This window comes from Lissotriton vulgaris, chromosome 10 (genome assembly GCF_964263255.1).
Source record: "Lissotriton vulgaris chromosome 10, aLisVul1.2, whole genome shotgun sequence".
NCBI lineage: Eukaryota > Metazoa > Chordata > Amphibia > Caudata > Salamandridae > Lissotriton > Lissotriton vulgaris.
The window spans coordinates 44,250,381-44,268,674 of NC_141698.1; the positions used below are offsets into that span (position 1 = coordinate 44,250,381).

The window sequence follows — 18,294 nt, forward strand, 5'->3', positions numbered from 1 at the left end:
TCAATGGTTTATGTTCATTTGTATCACATTCATAATGGATTGCCCCTGCTAGGCTGTTGAGTGTGCTTTACTGAGTGCTGTGATTGACTTTTATGTCAGGTTTGAGAACAGTAATCAATAGGTCATGATAGGCGTGAACATGTTCTTAGACCTAGGCAACTATCTTGTCCTCACACACTGACCGCCATTTTGTTTTTGTAGTTTGAGGAGCACCTCTAGGTAGAAGAATTCCCAGCGTTGTTCACATGAAGATCCGAACTCGGAAATGGATATTACATACCTGGTCATTGTAATGGTCTTGTGGGCAACTGCATCCACTGCTGCATCAGATGGCCGACCACTCCCTTGTGAACTCTCACTACCAAACGTGGAAACGTATTCCAGGGAAGGGGATATGGTATTTGGCATTGTGTCTTCTGTCCATGAAGAAACCATTTATCCTTCCATCAATTCTTTGTTCACAGAGCCCCCTTCTCCCAGGCACTGTGAAAGGTAATTAGATTTCCTTTGTTATCATACTTCTTTCTGCATTAATAAAATGAATCCATTTACAACGTTTATGTGGCATTGTGCTTATCTGGCACAGCTTGGGTGAAATATAGTCCTATGGATTGAGATATTATTGGGTAACGTCAGTTTACAATGTTTTACATTTTGCTCTGAATTCAGAGTGCACTGTGCTGCTTTGCCCATGGACAATGCTATTTTTGAATGCTGATTGCTGTCCCCACTCTGAAACTGACATTATTGTTCTTAATCAAGTAGGCAGCTTAAATTTGCAGCACATGTTCCCATGCGAGGCAATGCTTAATTTGAGGTGGTGGTGGCTGGTAGGGCTATTTTTTATTGACTGACACTTATATTTCCACAACGGATATTTCTCGAGAGCAGGAGAGGGAAAATTCACGAAGTGGAAAGAAGGAGAAAGACAAAGACAAAAAAAAGTCACAAAGGTAGAAATTAGCAACCTGTAAGGGGACAGCATTTGTCTTTAGGGGCAAAAGTCCACTATACCAGAGAAACAGGATCAGACAGTACCAGCAGGTGAGAGACTTCAGATCAAATCACTTGAGACGTCTGCGTATCCCAAGGTTTTCGAAGGCTGGACGTGGTGGGCAGTCCTTCTCAGTATTGACTGCTAAGCTTTGGAACACCCTGCCTATCCATCTGCGAAGGACCGAGACTGAATTCGGTTTCAGAGGGGACTTAAAATCCTGGGGGCATATTATCAAGGGGGTTTATCTCCGGGGGTGAGGTGACAATTTTGTAGGATTCACTATCCAAGTACGAAGGGGTGATTTCTGAACTTCCCTAACTAATTGCCCCAAGGTTCCAATGGATAGCCTCCTCCTGTTTTGCAAGACATCCTGTTTGCTTTACTGCAGACTATCTCACTATTTTAAGTGAAATCCAGGACAGCACACCCCTTCTGTCCTTAGAGCAGTCTGGTGTTGCTGCCAGGGCTGTGCCTAGGGAACTTAATTGTTCTCTCCTCTATAGCCACACCAAACTGGTTCTGGGATCAGCTCCTTCTTCCCAATGAGCCGGTTTATGCTGGCTACATTTGGATCTGGCAATAAAAGGTATCTTTTTCCCAGATCTCACCTTACACTTAACTATGAATGGGCATGTCTCCCCCTCGTCCCTTTTAAGTTAATGAGGTTCCAGGACCCTCCTCCATTGCTCTTCGCAAATTTAGTGGGATCACATACCATCAACCTAGGTCCTCTGGCCAATATTTGTAAATCATTTGTCTCTATTCTCAAAGTAGCTTGCAGATTGTTGAACTCATAGCCCTGAAAGAGCACGGCAAAACACGTGATGTGGGATTTAGCAAAATAACATTTTTAGCCATAGTCCGCAAATTCCAGAATTATGTGGTCAACACGGCACAGATGGGGCCATAATTCGTCATCTGTGAGATAAATATCATCCACATACGAGTATGCATCTGGGTCCAGACGGTCCAACAGAGAGACAACAGGTGTGGTGAAAACCCAGGGGTTATTCTTATACCCCATAGGTAAACGCTGTTTTTTTTGTTTTACACCGGCCTTGAATGCGGTCCATTGACTGCATTCAGGGGACAGGTTGTGGCTGTAAAAACCAGTGGAAATATCAAGTGTTGTTTAATATTTGTATGAACTATACTGTCTACAAAAGCAGAGCTATGGGTATTCTGTACCACAAAGGTATGACAATGTGAGTTCAAATGCTGGTAATCAAAAACTATGCGTTAAGACCCATCGGGCTTAGATACAGTAAAAAGCGGATTATTCATTGGTGACACACATGTTTCAATCACTCCTTGATACCCCAACTGGGTGAGAATATCAGCAACAGGACCTTTGGCTTCCCACTGAATGGAATATTATGTGGCAGTGAATCTTTATCCCAGCCAACCTGATTACGGTACAGTGCCAGTGCCAGAGCCCATTCAGCTGCATAAACCTCTGCATGCTCTTTGGGAATGTAACGTGAAAAACTCGAGAGGTATTAGGAAAAACAGCTTTAAGCTGTCCAAATTTCTCGGCAAGCCAATAAGGCAATTCATCCTTATTTGTTGGACGCTTGCCCATCACCGAATTAACCATAACGGGACTGATAGCCACCCCACCAGCCCCCGCAGGTTATGCAACAACTCCAGGTGGAGCCACCTGGAAAGTACGCAACATGAACTGAATAACAGCTCTATGTACTCGAATTAGAGAAGTATGCAACATGCGTAGCTCAGGCAGCATTGCTGCTGTCAAACCATGTGGGTGAGGTGCATACCCAGCCAACACTGGTCATTTGGCCCCTTCTATTGATAAATGACCTACGCGGACTGGCGTGAATGTGTGAGGAAGGGCGCCATTAAACCAAATTCGATGTTGCCAAGCTGTTAGCGAACCTCAAGGGTCCGATAGGATTGATACGCAATCACAACAGCCACGGCGGTGTATTCATGAAACAGACTATCTACCCCGTCCACCGCGGGAAAAGCACTGGGCCAGGGACAGACTAATTTGCATATAGCCAGGTTCTGAGCTGGGATGGTGCAGTGAGCTAAATAACGGTGATGGATCAAGCCCTGATCTTTGGACTGGGTAAGAGTGGTCTGCTTAATTCAGACACTCTGTTCATCACCACCCCCTTTTCTGAATCATGACTGTAAATGGCTCTGCTGTTGGAGTGTGTGTATTCCTGCAAGATAGTGAGACAAATGGGATTGGGTCTAGGACAAATGGGCCATCCTGCCAGGCGAGCGGGGCAGAACTGCTCCCTGCTGCACTTCCATTTCGCAGGACTTAAGACCAGCGCACATAAAGTCACCTGACCCTAGTAGTTTGTCACCCCAGACTTCAAAGGCTGATATAAATATTGGACATTCAGGACACCTCTTCAGTACACTCCTAGAATTTATGGATATTCCTGAAGAAAGACTGTCTTGTTCCCCAGAGTACTGGCCTGGTTCTACCAAAGGACTGAGCTTCTGCTCGAGGCCTACCTTGTTCCCCACAGGACTGCCCTGCTGCTTGAGGCCTGTCCTGCTCTCAGAGAAAAAAGACTGGACCTGCTCCCTTCAGCACAGGCTAACCTGACTCAGGGTCAGTTGGCTGACTTCCTGTTCTCAACTACGGGCAGGCGTGTTTTCATAGAGACTCTGCAGCCTGTGGCAACTAAAAATGTGCAGCTCCATTGAACTTGACTCCTCATGCTACAGCGACCACCAACGACGTCTGTCACTGTGAGACCTGCACTTCGTGCTACAGCAATGAAAGCCCAGGGTGACTGCCAAAGCAAAGCTCCAAACAACAATCAACTGAATCATCATGACAACTGGCCTGCTCTTCACTCTACTGGAAACGCTCTCACTACTCTTTATAGCATCCTCCACCGCAAACTGGATGAAGCAACCTGGACCCAGCAGGAATTTGAGAAGGTAACTTTTTTTAGCAGGTTTAATCTGGGCCCCATATACAGTCTGCGCTACATGATAGTTGTCCTGAACTTGCGACTTTCCCCCGGTTTAGCACAACAAGATGACCACGAGATTGGCACTTTGTGCTTTTAGATGCTATACATATCTCTGGCACTAATTATTGGATTTCTCTCATTTTGGACACATTTTATTTGTTAAAATGTACTCTGTTTTTCTATTTGGGGGGGATATTCTGGAAATCCCAATTCTCTCCTAGATTGGAAAGTTTGTGCCTCCTGCTTATCCTGCCTTGTTTGTTGCAACTCATTTGGAGAATACTTGCTGGGCAGCCGTGCACTTTATATGAACTTTGAAAACAGGGAAATTGCCCCCATTAGGGTGAGCTTGCTGCGTCAGGGTAGCTGCGACCAGATGCTGCCCTGGAAATACAAAGAGACTACTTTAAAGCTGCTTCTTGTTATGCAGTGCAGGCGGCAACCCTTATGCAATTTCACGAGGGGAGAGAGATCACCTTGCAGGCGGGTGCAGTGAGTGACTACACCCGTCTTCAGGGGAAGGTCCGTTTCTGCCCTATAGAGTCCTGCCTTTGGAAGACTCATTGAAGTGTGCCACCTTTTCGTGGTGCACTTTCAGTTTGTCTTCTAAACGTATGTTTGCCTCTGCTCCAGGATCCATAATACAGCACAGGAACAGAGGCAAAGTGATTCCCTCATTTGCATGTCACTACATCCTCATGCAAATGAGGGAATACCATCTAATCATAGAAATGGTGTCACATGTGCACCAGTGATATTTGTTTTACAGAAGTGGCCGGCCAAGCCTATGGCCCCTTCAGCAAACCAAAATGCCCAGGGGCACACAAAGTAGCAGTGAATACCCTTGCAACCCCGGGGCACTCTTTGTAAATTGCCCCCTGGTGTTGCTGCCTTTCAAGATGATTTGGATAATAGCACCTGCGTAACCTGCGCTCAATGAATCAAGCAAAATTGATTGTGCCCAAGATAAAAAAGGGCTCGACTAGGAGGCCGCTCTTTCTCCTTTTTGGCGCCAACATTATGGAATGCACTACCCCTCCACCTAAGGCTAGAACCATGCTATTTACACTTTCGCAAGGGAGTGAAATCATGGCTGTTCAATCAATAACTGTCTCCTGTCTCCTTTCAGTAACATTGATCCAGGGCGCCGGGAAACCCTCAGGGTAGCTGTCGCGCCATATAATAAATGTAATAAATAAATAGCACATTGGGGGGATTGCTTGGTGATTCACATTATTCGGTAAAGTCACCTATCTAGTAGTACAATATTTTCCCAAGTATTTCTGTGCCTGCTTTCTTTCCTTGCCTGAATGTGAGATGGGTGCTGGTGGCCTGTGCTCTCCATGAATCAATCAATCAACCAGGATTTGTATAGTGCTGGGAAGCACCTGTGAGGTTATCCAGAAGCTGGGAGTTCTGATGCTCAGGTGTAATAAGTTGAACAACCAGGTCCTTCCTGAATTCCTGCGAGGAGGGTGACATAGAGGGTGAGACTGTTCCTAACCTTTGTGGGCAGGTAGGGGAATGACCGTCCACCACTCTTACTCTATCGTATGTGGGGGTATTGGTGAGGAAGAGGGAGGTGGAGGGGTGCTGAAAGCTCAGGCGGCAGTTGATGAATGGTGGCCCTTTGTGCAGGGCTTTATAGGTGTTGGCTAGCACATTGAATTGGCACCTCTTGTGGATGTGGAGCCAGTGGAGTTTCCTGAGGTGTGGGGTGATGTAGTTCTGCCTGGGGAGGTCAAGCATGAGTATGGCTGAGGTGTTTTCTATGGTCTGTAGTCTCCTCAGTAAGTGTGGTGATTCCTGCATAAAGAGTGTTGCCGGAACTTAGGCAGCTAGTGATGAGGACTTGGGTAATGGTGCCTCTGGTGCTGACTGGAAGCCACTTAATGATCTTTTGGAGTATGCAGAGGGTGAGGATGCAGGCTGTGGATAGTGCATTGATCTAGTATTTCATGTTGAGTTTGCTGTCCTGAATGATGCTGGGCTTCTGGCCGTGATCAGTTAGTGTGGTCCCAGTTCTGCAGGCCATCAGGAGTCGTTTCACTGGTAGGTATTGGTACTGCAGATTAGTACCTCTGTTTTGTTAGTGTTGAGCTTAAGGCAGTTGTTTTGCATCCAGTGGCATGATTCTGGTCATGTGCAAGCGGAAGTTGGCTCTCGTGGTAGATGGGTCTGCCACTAGAGAGAGGATAAGCTGGGTGTTGTCTGTGTATGATAGGATGTTGAGTCAATGGGTCCTGACGATGTTGGCCAGGGGTCATGTACATGTTGAATAGGGTAGGGCTGAGGGATGACCCTTGAGGGACACCGCAGATGATGTTCTTGGGATCTGAGGTGTAAGGTGGAGAGAAACTCTCTGGGTTCTACCAGTGAGCAAGGATGCATCCCATTTGAGGGCATCCTCTTGGATTAAGATCTGATGGAGCATCTTTACCAGGGTGTGTAGGGACACGGTATCAAAAGCTGCTGAGAGGTTGAGGAGGAGCACAGTGGCCATTTCTCCTTGGTCTAGGAGAGTCCTAACATCGTCAGTGGCTGCAATTAGGGCAGTTTCAGTGCTGTGCTCCTTCTCCTACTCAAGCCTTCATTTTTCTGTACACCGCACTGCATTCTACAGCCATCAGCGCTAATCCATGAGGTTCATATTGTCAGGGTGTCAGTTCTGTGAGCTGGTTGAATGCTTTCATATGTTCCTGCATCAAGCACAAGATTAGTGTCTGACAGGCCTGAGGCAAATCCGGTCTGGATAACCTCACGGCAAGTACACCTTATTGTTGAGTCAGGATTTAAATGTGCTTATCAAATCTGGTACTCACAAAAATAAATATGAATTCCATAACAATTTGGACTTTGCATACTATACACCAAATGGAGTGTCGAGTCTACGACACTAAGTAATGAAGACTGTTCACCATGTTGCCTTTGAAATACAAACAAATATTCTTTTTTTTCATTAGAAAACACTTGACCTTAGAAGTTTCAAATGTTATGCTACAAACTCTACAGTCAATTTGTGGGAAATTAATATGGAGTCCAGGTAAGCCCAGACGGGCAATGCATTTTATGACTCTACCCCAGGAGAGAGGGGGCCTAGCAGTCCCGGACTTTGTTTTGTATTTTTACGCCTGCTTTTTGTTGAAAATACAGTGGATACTAACGGGTGAAGGGGTCAGTAGCATGGCTAATACACCTATGATTTTTGAAATGTTAATGGGTCCTGTTGCTAGGCAATGTTTATTTACTGAAGTGGAAGGTAGCTACTATAAGCGCACAAGATTTAAGGTTTTAATTAGTGCTCAGAAAGTTTGGAAACGAATTCGAACTTTGATAAAAGTTGGGAAAATCTCTTATTATACACCCTTGCATGCTGGGAAGTTGCTATCTGGTATTTGTCAGGATAATATTGCCTTAGCATGGGGGAGACAGGGTATTAGAATCTTAGGCAACTTCTACTCTAAGGAAGGGGTTTGTAAATCTTTTGAAGATATGGTTGTACAGTATGTATCCCCAGGACACAATTCTTTACGTATTTGCAGATAATGGACTTTTTACAGCGGGCTAATTTTATCAGGGAACCCTATCCCTTAATAGAAAAAATTAGGCGGCAACGCAGAATTGGAGAAGTATATCAATTATTATTAGCTAATCACTCGGATGATTTGGATAAGTATAGGGTAAAATAGTCAAGGGATTTGGGGGAGCCAGATATCAATATCGAGAAACTTATTGCACTATCCACGGAACTACTCATGTCTGCAAATTTGAGGGCGCAGTTTTTTAAATCTATGTTTGATCTATACTACACTCCTGCGCGTATGGTTAAGTGGAGGACTAAATTTGACGGCAGATGTTTTTGCTGCCAAGAGGAAAATGCAGATAGTGTACATTTATTTTTTTAAATGCGATAAATGCGATAAGTTGTCGAGATTCATAGCAGATTTAGAAAAATTTTGAAAGTAAGGTTGACTATTACACCGGCAATTATGGTAATTGGGAACAATGGGGATAACTCACTGTATGTACATAGTGCAATGACTGTAGCACGCTTATGTATAGCTAAAGAATGGCTCCAGAAAGAACCACCAGTGTTTGAACTGTGGCGTGCGAAAATGTACAACTATTGTAAAATAGAATGGGGCCTGTTTTCTTTGAGAGGGGCCAAGAAGCGTAAGATTGGCTTGAGTATATGGGGAACATTCAGGGAATATTTGCAGGATTGAGATATTATTGTTCTTAATCAGATTTATTTTGTTCAATCTAAATTGATTTACTTATTATGAACATATTGTGTGGAGTAGAAGTGTATCTCATGTGCCCTGTGTTTTTTGTTTTTTTTGTGTACTTGTGTACTAATTCTGCTGCTTTGAATAAAAAAAAAACACAATTGACCATTGTACAGTAAATGTAGTCATCATCTTACACATCACCCACGCTCATCAATACATCCCTTGTAGGTGATGCAGGATAACCCTGAAGCCATCACTGATTGCAAGAAACGGAGACAGTGTAAACAGCTGGGCACACTTCTACACATATAACAACATCAAACATGCCTTCTGTCTTTTAAAATGGAGTTTCAACTGTCAGCACCCCAGTGTTTATTCTCTATTTTATATGCCTGAAAATGTAGACCTGTTACAGTCTTCTGCAATATACTCCACATAATCTGTAAGAAAATGCATGAGGATGACGAGGATGGGGTTGAAAGTAGAAGTGATGATGAAGATACAAAGAAAAAATCATCTGAGACAACAAAAGCATGGCAATGCCACTAGGTCAATAATCTTTAAATACTTTTAATATTAGAGACATTAAAATCATATGACATATGTAATATAATCAGAGCACATAGTGCAGTCCTTTCAGTATTAAACTGTATTTATTGTGATCCATTCTCAAGACCCATGACTTAATGCAGAAAATGGGTTCAGGGGTGATGCATGCTCTTGACGTCATCCTCTAACATAGGTAACACAATAACCAGTGCAAAAAAAGAGAAATAGAGCATTCAACTAAAATATCTGAAACCACGGCAACACAATAGTTTGGAAACAGGCCATCATATATCCCTTCTTCTTGGAGAACAGGCTCACATGGGGGGCCTTGAAGATGTGCCATACATGATAAACTCCACTAATGGTGAGGTGAATGTGGTGGATTGTGCGGAAAAGGGAGCCTCACCACCTCTTGCGTAAGTTGTGTGATTTGTGATAGACTTATCTTGTGCCTCTCTAGTAACTTTCCCTAGGTGTCTAACGCTGAGCCAGTGCATGCTTGCCTATGCACAATCTGCTGATTCATGATCAGTATAGAAGCAGAGAGACTGTTTAGTACATACGTATTTTAACATGATTGCACTGTTGTCCCCTGTGTCACTGTGCCGACTTGTTAGTCTAACGCATGTTTTTCAGATGCTCTCTCAAGACGCACCTGGGGTGGGAGCCCAGCTTTTAGACTGCTGAGCACAGGCAGTAAAGTAAGCAACAAGCATCTTTGCCATGTTTGTGTATGTCTTTTCCAAGAAATCGCTATACTCCATTGATCCAGCTTGTAGATAGGCCTCCTCGTGGAAGAACTAAAGTACATAAAAAAGTGATGGATGAAATGCTTGAATTAATCTCAACTACTGGTAATTACTTGGGCTGCATCCCAATCCATCATTATTTTGCACGCCATGACCCTTCATTTTGGACCCAGCTATATGTAGATCAGTCTTCACCATGCTCCAGTCAGAACAGTCCATCCCAAACTGCCAAGCCAATATCTCCCGGAACCAGAAAAACAATCAACCCAGGATTGGTTTCACCCTAGTTATGGGCTCATCAGCCAGGTACAGGTGATTTACAGTGACACAGTACCCTCGGGACGCTAATCTGGCCATACCCATCCCACTTAGGGTGACACACCAAAGTATACAAAAAAGTGATGGATGGAATACATACCAATCCATTGTTATTTTGTATAACATGGCCCCTAAATTTGGACCCATCTATTTGCAATCAGTCATGAGCCTGCTCCAATCAGAACAGTACAGCCCAATCTGCCAAGCCAGCTCCTCCCTGAATTAAACACAAGCAAGCCAGGACTGGTTTTACCTTTGTCATGTGCTGCGAGGCCTGGCAGTTCGGTCTGGAATGTTCCCATGAGACATAGGTCAAGACTGATTTGTATATGGCTGGGTCCAAACTGGGGTGGCGTAGTGGGCAAAACTTTGGTGGGTAACACTTTTCACCCTGTGGGATGGGTATGCCCAGACGTGGGTCCCTTACTCACTGTGCCACTGGATTCAAGCTAGCTTGGCTGAAGATGGGTGACATACCCTGAAACCAGTCCCAGTATGCTTCTTTCAGGTGTAGGGAGGACCTGGCCTGGCAGTTCGGTCTGGAATGTTCCCATGAGGCACAGGGTCAAGACTAATTTGCATATGGCTGGGTCCAAACTGGGGTGGCGTAGTGGGCCAAATACCGATGGATTTAACGCAGAACCTTTGACTGTGGAGAAAGTTTGCATTGTCAGCATTCCGTCCATTATTTGTTTGCTGTTACACTTGTTATGGGCTCACCAGTTAGGAATAGCTTGAGACTTTAGTACATCATGGAAGGAGGCACTTATATTCTGTTCTGTTGATAGTCGTTGTGAGTTCAATTAACCTTGGCTATCTGATAGGCCTTTTGGCTTCCTACTCTCTCCCAACATGGCAACTTCCTTCGTGCTCTCTGGTCAGAATGAGGGTATATCATCAGGCAGGATGTGACACTTTTTCAGGTAGATGAATGGCACAAAATTGTTGTTGTACAAGACTCATTAACAGCACCTGTCATGGCAGAGCACATCATCATGGCTGGGGCAGTGATGTCAGTAGTAGTGACTGATGCAACCAGCGCCATTGTTTTGATAGAGCTGGATATGCTGCTTGTAATACAGATGGGTGTGTTGGTCACTGTGGAGATATTACTCTGATTGTTACAGCTGCAGCAATGACATTTGCTGTAGTAATTACAGAGCTATGAAATCAGATCAGTTATTTTAGTCATCATCATAACTGTTGTACCTTGAACCAAGAGAGAACTTGTAGAGCCAGGTGTGGTACCACCAATGCAACTGTCTTATCAGTTGAGACTCATGTGTCTGTGGTTGCACCTGCTTTGGAGGGTTACGTGTTTGCTCACTTTCTGGGATCAACCTTTGATGGAGCTGTTGGAATGGTAAATACGAAGGGCCCAATTCACAGAACTAACTTAAGACAAAATCTTAAACTTACTACTTTTGGTATTCACAGAAGCCATTTAGTAGTAGTAAAGTTAGGATTTTGTCTTAAGTTTGACTTAAGACAAACTTAAGACAGACTTAAGACAGACTTAAGACATGCTTAAGACAGACTTAAGACAAACTTAAGACAGACTTAAGACAGACTTAAGTTAGGATTTTGTCTTAAGTCAGTATTAAGTCTGTCTTAAGTCTGTCTTAAGTTTGTCTTAAGTCAAACGTAAGACAAAATCCTAACTTTACTACTACTAAATGCCTTCTGTGAATACCAAAAGTTGTAAGTTTAGGATTTTGTCTTAAGTCAGTTCTGTGAATTGGCCCGGAAGTCAATGAAAACCCTGATATGTGCAGGCCCAACTACAGCAGTATCAATAAATACAATGTCAACATTTGCCATTACCTGGGCGCACACAAGTCAATATAAGTAAAACCAGTATGCTATGGCAACTCTATGCACAATGTTGAGAATGTTGATATAAATGACACCAGCGACTGCCATATTATTTTCAGGCGTTCCTATAATCTTGTATCATTGCTGTCAGATTTACCCAAGGTCACCTCCCCATTAATCCAGAGTCAGAGATACGTGGTCTGGCAGGTTCTGCGACCCACACCTATCGAATGACTGGTCACAGGTGGGGTCTTGCTTAATCCAAAGACAAACGCATGCCCATGTTAAACCCTGATTGATCACACAGATAGATAGTTGCTCCACAAACGGGTCAGAGGAAATTGGCTCCACTGAAACATGATTGGGCAAAGGCTCATGTTCTCCCAAAAATACCACAAAGGTAGATAATACTTGTAGATAGGAACACTCAGCCAATCAGAACACGACATACACAAAACACATAGTGATCATGCGTGCCTGGTGCCCGACATCTGGACACATAAACACTGGCCCACATTAGCGCTCCCCGAGGTCGAGAGCCATCTGTGTCCTTGTCAATTTATCACTGAGATGCTTTTTCAGGAATGCAAAAATTACTTTATTGTACCACTTGAGATATATATAATATCAGCCAAAACCTTGAACACAGAGACTTTCTTCACATGCATTCTGCCAAGAACCTTCTGGCCGCAGCGTTTAATTAAACCAACTTGTTCCTGTTTTGTCAAACACCTCTTGACTTTTCATGTCTTGAAGGTAAATTTATATCCGAGTAACAGATCACTGGTTGCTAACTTGCTTCCAGTGCTGGGCCTAGTCATGGCCACAATGTAATCTACTGTGGATATTCATGAGCTTCTGGTGGAGTATAATGAACCTTTGCCTCCTGACTTATCGTTGTGTATGAGTCACCTGTAAATGGAGATGTCACAACACTAGTGGGCAAACAGGAGTCAACCACATAGATCGAACTAGGGATGAAAGACTGTATGTGACAGCAGTCACCATAGAGCAGAAGAAAGAATCATTTGGTTGTTTCTATTAATCCGCGTCAAATGGGAGTCTGAAGATCTGCAGATCATGAGCATCCACATCAGACCGCATTGTGGCCATGACGAGGCATGAAAAATGGCAGCTGTCCCTTCTACCAAAATCACAGTTTTACTGTTCAGTTAGGAGTCAATGAGAGCAGCAGATTTACACAGACTGTGTCTACTTGGGATCTACCAGTCTAATCACTTGGCCCAACTACCCTTCAACTAAATGGCCACTTTCTCATAGTGACCCACAGTACGAACCATTGAAGATTGGGTGACCGCTGCTTATTTTCCCTGTCTGTGTTCACCATACAAAGAATGTCAACACATGCAGGGAAAATGTAGAATGGCCATGCGTGTGGCGAAACCTCCCTTCTCATCCTGGGTTATTTGTTTTTTGCATTGGAAAATAAAACTTTCTTTGGAGTTCATTTTCTCAACACAAAATGGTTTGCGAAGTGTCCACTCTGTAAGTCAAGAGAGTCTCACACACATCAAAGCAAAGAAATCCATATTAGAGAGCCATGGACCAATCAAAAGGGAGGATGTTCCTCTGCCAGGGTGGCAGCGACAATAGCCTCCACCACCCTGACAGGCCATTGAATCAGATGGGAGGCTGGCAGAAAAATATTCTTGCATTTTTTTTGCAGACCATTACTTCTCCTAATTTTTGACACGTGCTCTTTTTATCTGTAAAATGATGCAGTGCTTTGCTGTTTAAAGAGGGGTGCCATGTGTTGCAGTGTTAAGAGAGGCCAGCCTTTGCAAATAATAATGTGTCCCAGATGATATTTCCATGTCAGTAGAGTCAAGATACAGAGATACAGTGTGCACCCACAGCAGCAACTAATGGCTATATTGTGCAGTGTAAATGTCCACTATAAATTCAGGATTGAAAGTAGATGGCAGAGTAGGCTGTGAAGAATTGTGCAGAGATATCCTCAAGATGTAGCAGCATGATCTTGACTCTGCAGTCTTCTGAACATTCCAAAAGTCTCCTGTACTGGGTTGTTTAGTTGCCATGTGGATGACTAAGTGGGATGAAGTGTTGACAGGTTTTCCTGCCTATTAAACTTTAAATTACACTGTGTGTAATCATTAATCAAGGTCTCTTGAAGCCAGTGCATTTCTTGGTGTCGCTCTTTGAAACCCAGTTTCAACCAGACCATGGGTACTCACAAACATTTTCCCAGGGGCCAAAATATATGGTCTGCGGTGTGCCAGAGGTCCGCATTGATGCCAGCGGGATGGGAGTGGAGATTTGCAGGCTGGGATTAAGGTTGACGTTGGGGAAGCAAAGCATGTACAGAGTGTGGGATGTGAGTCGTGGAGCTATTTTAAGAGTTTCAGTCCATACAGTCTTCTAAATTAATCCTCTAGCCTTTGGAAGAGTTATAGCTTTGACAGCACTGTGCTAAGCTGTATCTGAATCGCTATCCCTTTACCAGCCTTCTTTACTTGCTATCACTGGCTGGGGAAAGTCCTGAGTAAAAAGAAGTAGCTTCATTATTGAATTGGATTGAAATAGTATTGCACAATGAGAAATCAAAAAACCTATGATCAATCTTAGCTTCCTCACTTGACCAAATTATGTGATCCTAGGCAAATATTTTATTTCACTTTGCGTCATTTTTCTTGATTTTGATATTGTAATGAGTTTGACTTAAAAAACGGTAATTTTATCCATGTATAGTAGCCAGAGGGTTTAACAGGACAACTGACTTGCCTCTTAGTTCACTGTTGACATTGTTGTCGGAGTTGGAGGAGGTGTGACTGTTTCTATATTCATTTTGTTTTTAAACTATCACTTTTAAAAAAATACTTCAAAATGCACTGAGGAAATCTTATGTACTAAGATGAAATGCTTCTGAAAGTTAATTAAAAAACCTTTTTGAATTCTAAAGAGACTTTGCCATTTTTAAACTTGTTTGTTGTCAGATGTCTTAAAAACTTAATGTGCTCCAAAAGTTAACTGTTGCTGGTTACCAATGGGCCGCATGTGAAGGGCAGGAGAGCGCAGGCCATACTCTGAGTATCACTGAACTGGACCATTTGAGGATTCTGATTCAAGTGATTAGGTTCCTCTCCCACCAATAGAATGTTCAGTTGAACTGCTTATTGATGGGTGTTCATCCCAGATACCAAGAAAAAGGGCAGAGAGGTTATGGGTGACTTCTACATGGTGACTCCCTTATTTGGGCCTGTTACAGTCTGATAGGATCTGAGGATGATTTCCTCCTGGATCCACCTGTCTGCCAATCTTTTTCAGTGTCCTAATTTAACAACGTTCTTCCCTGGAGTAGCCATCAGTTTATCTTGGCCTTAGGCCCTGGTGGTTGTACTAACCTGCACCTCTCCTCCTCGAAGCCTTTCTTTTTCAATCAGCAGTGCTTTCCTTCTAGTTGACACCCTTAAGACTGGGTACCCCAGATACTTATCAGAGAAGGCACTCCCATCATACTGGAAGATATCCTGAGATAATAAATTAATTGATTAAGAAAGCTATACCCTCCTAACCGATGGTCCTCTGTTCGATTTGGGTGGATGCTGGTTGCATAATGTCCATTCCTACGGTTTGTTCCCCGCCACACATGGTTAAAACTGTCAGATCCATGGAAGATTGTATCTTAAAAGGTTAGCATCCTTCACTTCTGGGCATTTTTTCTTTTGTTTTTATTACCTTTTGCTTAAAAAACATAATAAAGATGACTACAGTGGTATATATCGACATACATTACTCTGTCACACACCTTTCTCCTAAACTCATGCTTGTGTCCAGATAAGTGTTCACAGCAACATCATATGTGCCGTTTCTGACGGGAAACAACCTTTACAACGCAACTTTTACAACGCACTACCATTACAACAAAACTTTTACTACGCAACATCCATTACAATGCATGCCATTACAACGCAACCATTACAACGCATGACACTACAACGCACAACTTCAACGCATGTCATTACAACACAGTCATTGCAACGCATACCATTACAACGGATACCATCACAACACATAGTACCCTTACACTATCCAACAATTACCCTACTGTTGTACACCCTGGACTTAGAATAGTAAATTTTACCCCTACACTATCCAATACTTACCATACATGCAATGTAATGGTATGTGTTGTAATGGTATGCATTGTAAAGGTAGTATGCGTTGTAATGGAATGCGTTGTAAAGGTAGTTTTTAAAAACTCGTTGTAATGGCATGCGTTGTAATGGAATGCATTGCAATTGATGTTGCGGTGTAAAAAATGTGTTGTAATGGCATGCGTTGTAAAAGTATGCGTTGTAACATCATACATCCGTTTCTGACAAACATGCACAATACCAAAACACTTACAACATGGGAGGTCCTACACTCATGCACTGTTTAACCATCCATACACTAGCTTGTGTGTAAGAAACCTATGTTTCACTCCTTTTTTCTTTAATACTCACCAAGATGTATCAACACAAACAACTTACAACAACCTGGGTGGTGAACTCCGCTCCGCTTATGGAGTTTGCAGAGTTTTCCGCACTCCGCGTTACGTTGGGCTTGCGGAGTTCTGAAAAACTCTGCTTCGCACAGCGGAGCAGAGTTTTTCTCCTCTCTCGCATTCACCTCCCAGTGAGATTTTTCCTTGGTTACAATCGGCAACATCAAGTTGGTGATTACGACCATGAAAAATACACCTCCCAGGCGAGATTTCACAACGCAGGTGGTCAGATTTCTCATTGCGAGGAGTCACGTATGCTAGCGACCGCTCGTGTTGAGAAACTGCCCGTTCGCGTTGAAAAAGCTGCCGCTCGAGTAAATATCTACTCGAGCTGCAGAAAAGGTAAGCTTGCACTGTGCATTGTGCTGTTCAAAATGATTGCACAGTGCCGAGAAGCATCCGGCACTCTGCAATCACCGCAAACAGCATTTTTCTACCGAACTCCGCCGCTTGCGTAGCCCTGCGTTGTGCAACAGAGTTGTTTTTGCACTTCACGTAGCTTCGCACAGTGCAACTCTGCGAACTCCGCCCAGGGTTACATAAGAGTGTAATTCTGATCTTCACACATTGTAACACTCTCCATTCATTCATCCAAGCACTGTCACTAAGCAGCCTTCTATGAGTCAACAAATGCCCTTCAGCACCTTGTTAGTGGTATAAAGTCCAATATGAGTGCAAATAAAATGCAATACAATGCAAACTCATGTTATGCTTATTGTGCTCTTTGGCTTTCTAAACACAATTTTGGCATCCCAGAAGGTTTTCTTTCCCTCAGTCATGACCACCACTACATTGAGAATCCTAATGGATTCCCCTTCCAGTGTAGGATTCAGCATCATCTTCAAGGACATCACTACAAGCCTAATTTCCTTGTAGACAAACTCTACTTCGGTCCAGTTCTGCACTCCAAAGAGCAACTTCCAGTCAAAATTAGATGTCCAGAAAAGACAACAAGAAAAAGCAGGAAGACAAGACTTTTCAAAATGTGTTTAAGGACACAAACCTAAAATCGCTCTGAAAATAAGTCTGTCCCCTCATTTCATCAATTAAAAAATGCATTGACTCCTGAAATGTCTTGTGTGCACTGAGGCTTATAATTCTGTGTGCAATATAATACTCTAAATCAAACTTTATAAATACCTCTACTAAATAATTTAAAATTAATATAACCAAAATAAAGTGAAACAAAAATATAATAAGATAAAAAATAAGTAAACATTTTTTAAGTGAACCTATTTACATGTGTGACCAGATGCTTTGCTAACTTTATGGCTTTTTATTTATATAAATGCCATTTGACACTAATATGATGAAATGCGCCACTGAAAAAAATCTGGTTTCATGTTGTTTCATTATGTCCAGGATTCATTCAGAATTCTATCAAAGCGTCCTTGCCATGATCTTTGCCATCAGTGAGATTAATAGTATACCAGATCTTCTACCTAACACTACTTTGGGATTTCAAGTTTATGACTCTTGTTTCTCTGAGTTGGGGGCTGTTCAGGGGACCCTGCAGCTGCTCTCGGGGGGCAAAGAGACAGTGCCTAACTACAGCCGCCCTTCAAGCCCCAAGCTGGTTGGCTTCATCGGAGATGGGCCATCATCAGAAGCTCTTCCTATGGCAAGAATACTTGGGCTCAGCAGATTCCCTCAGGTAAGACATGAGCCTATCATGTACGAAAAAACAGGTTTACTATGACTGGTGTTGATAAACATATACATAAATAATTATTTATTTGAAAATTCATGTCTGCTATCCTGAAATATGTGATGTTTGAGAGGATCAATTGTTTATATTTAATTTCCGACTATTTTTCATCCAAGTATTTTCCATATTTGCTAAGGCAAAGATTTGACTCTGCATATTATCAATCGAAACACAACTTAATAAATTTGAAAAGCAACTCTAAATTAAAAGTAACACATTATATTTACTAAAGTCTATGGGGCATATTACCAAGCAATAGCGATAATTATCGCTATTGCTTGGTTTAACGACAAAAATTTATCGCCGACCTGCGGCGATTTCTATCGCAGATAAACCTTGGTATTACCATGGTTTATCGCAAATGCAATAAAAATCGGACGCAATGCATGAATATCGCTGAAAAGTCAGCGATATTCATGCATTACCGAGCTAATT

At 42.9% G+C, this 18,294-nt stretch overlaps 1 protein-coding gene across 1 annotated transcript in view; it reads left to right on the forward strand.

Annotated features, from left to right (window-relative positions):
* The first annotated feature begins 265 nt into the window (after nt 1-265).
* Nucleotides 266-18,294, forward strand: part of LOC147684527 (extracellular calcium-sensing receptor-like) — a 70,648-nt gene continuing 52,619 nt past the window's right edge. Inside the window, exons 1-2 of the mRNA XM_086939688.1 lie at nt 266-492; nt 17,514-17,805. Of these exons, the coding sequence (XP_086795814.1) occupies nt 266-492; nt 17,514-17,805 (519 nt within the window). The remainder of the gene's footprint in view (nt 493-17,513; nt 17,806-18,294) is intronic.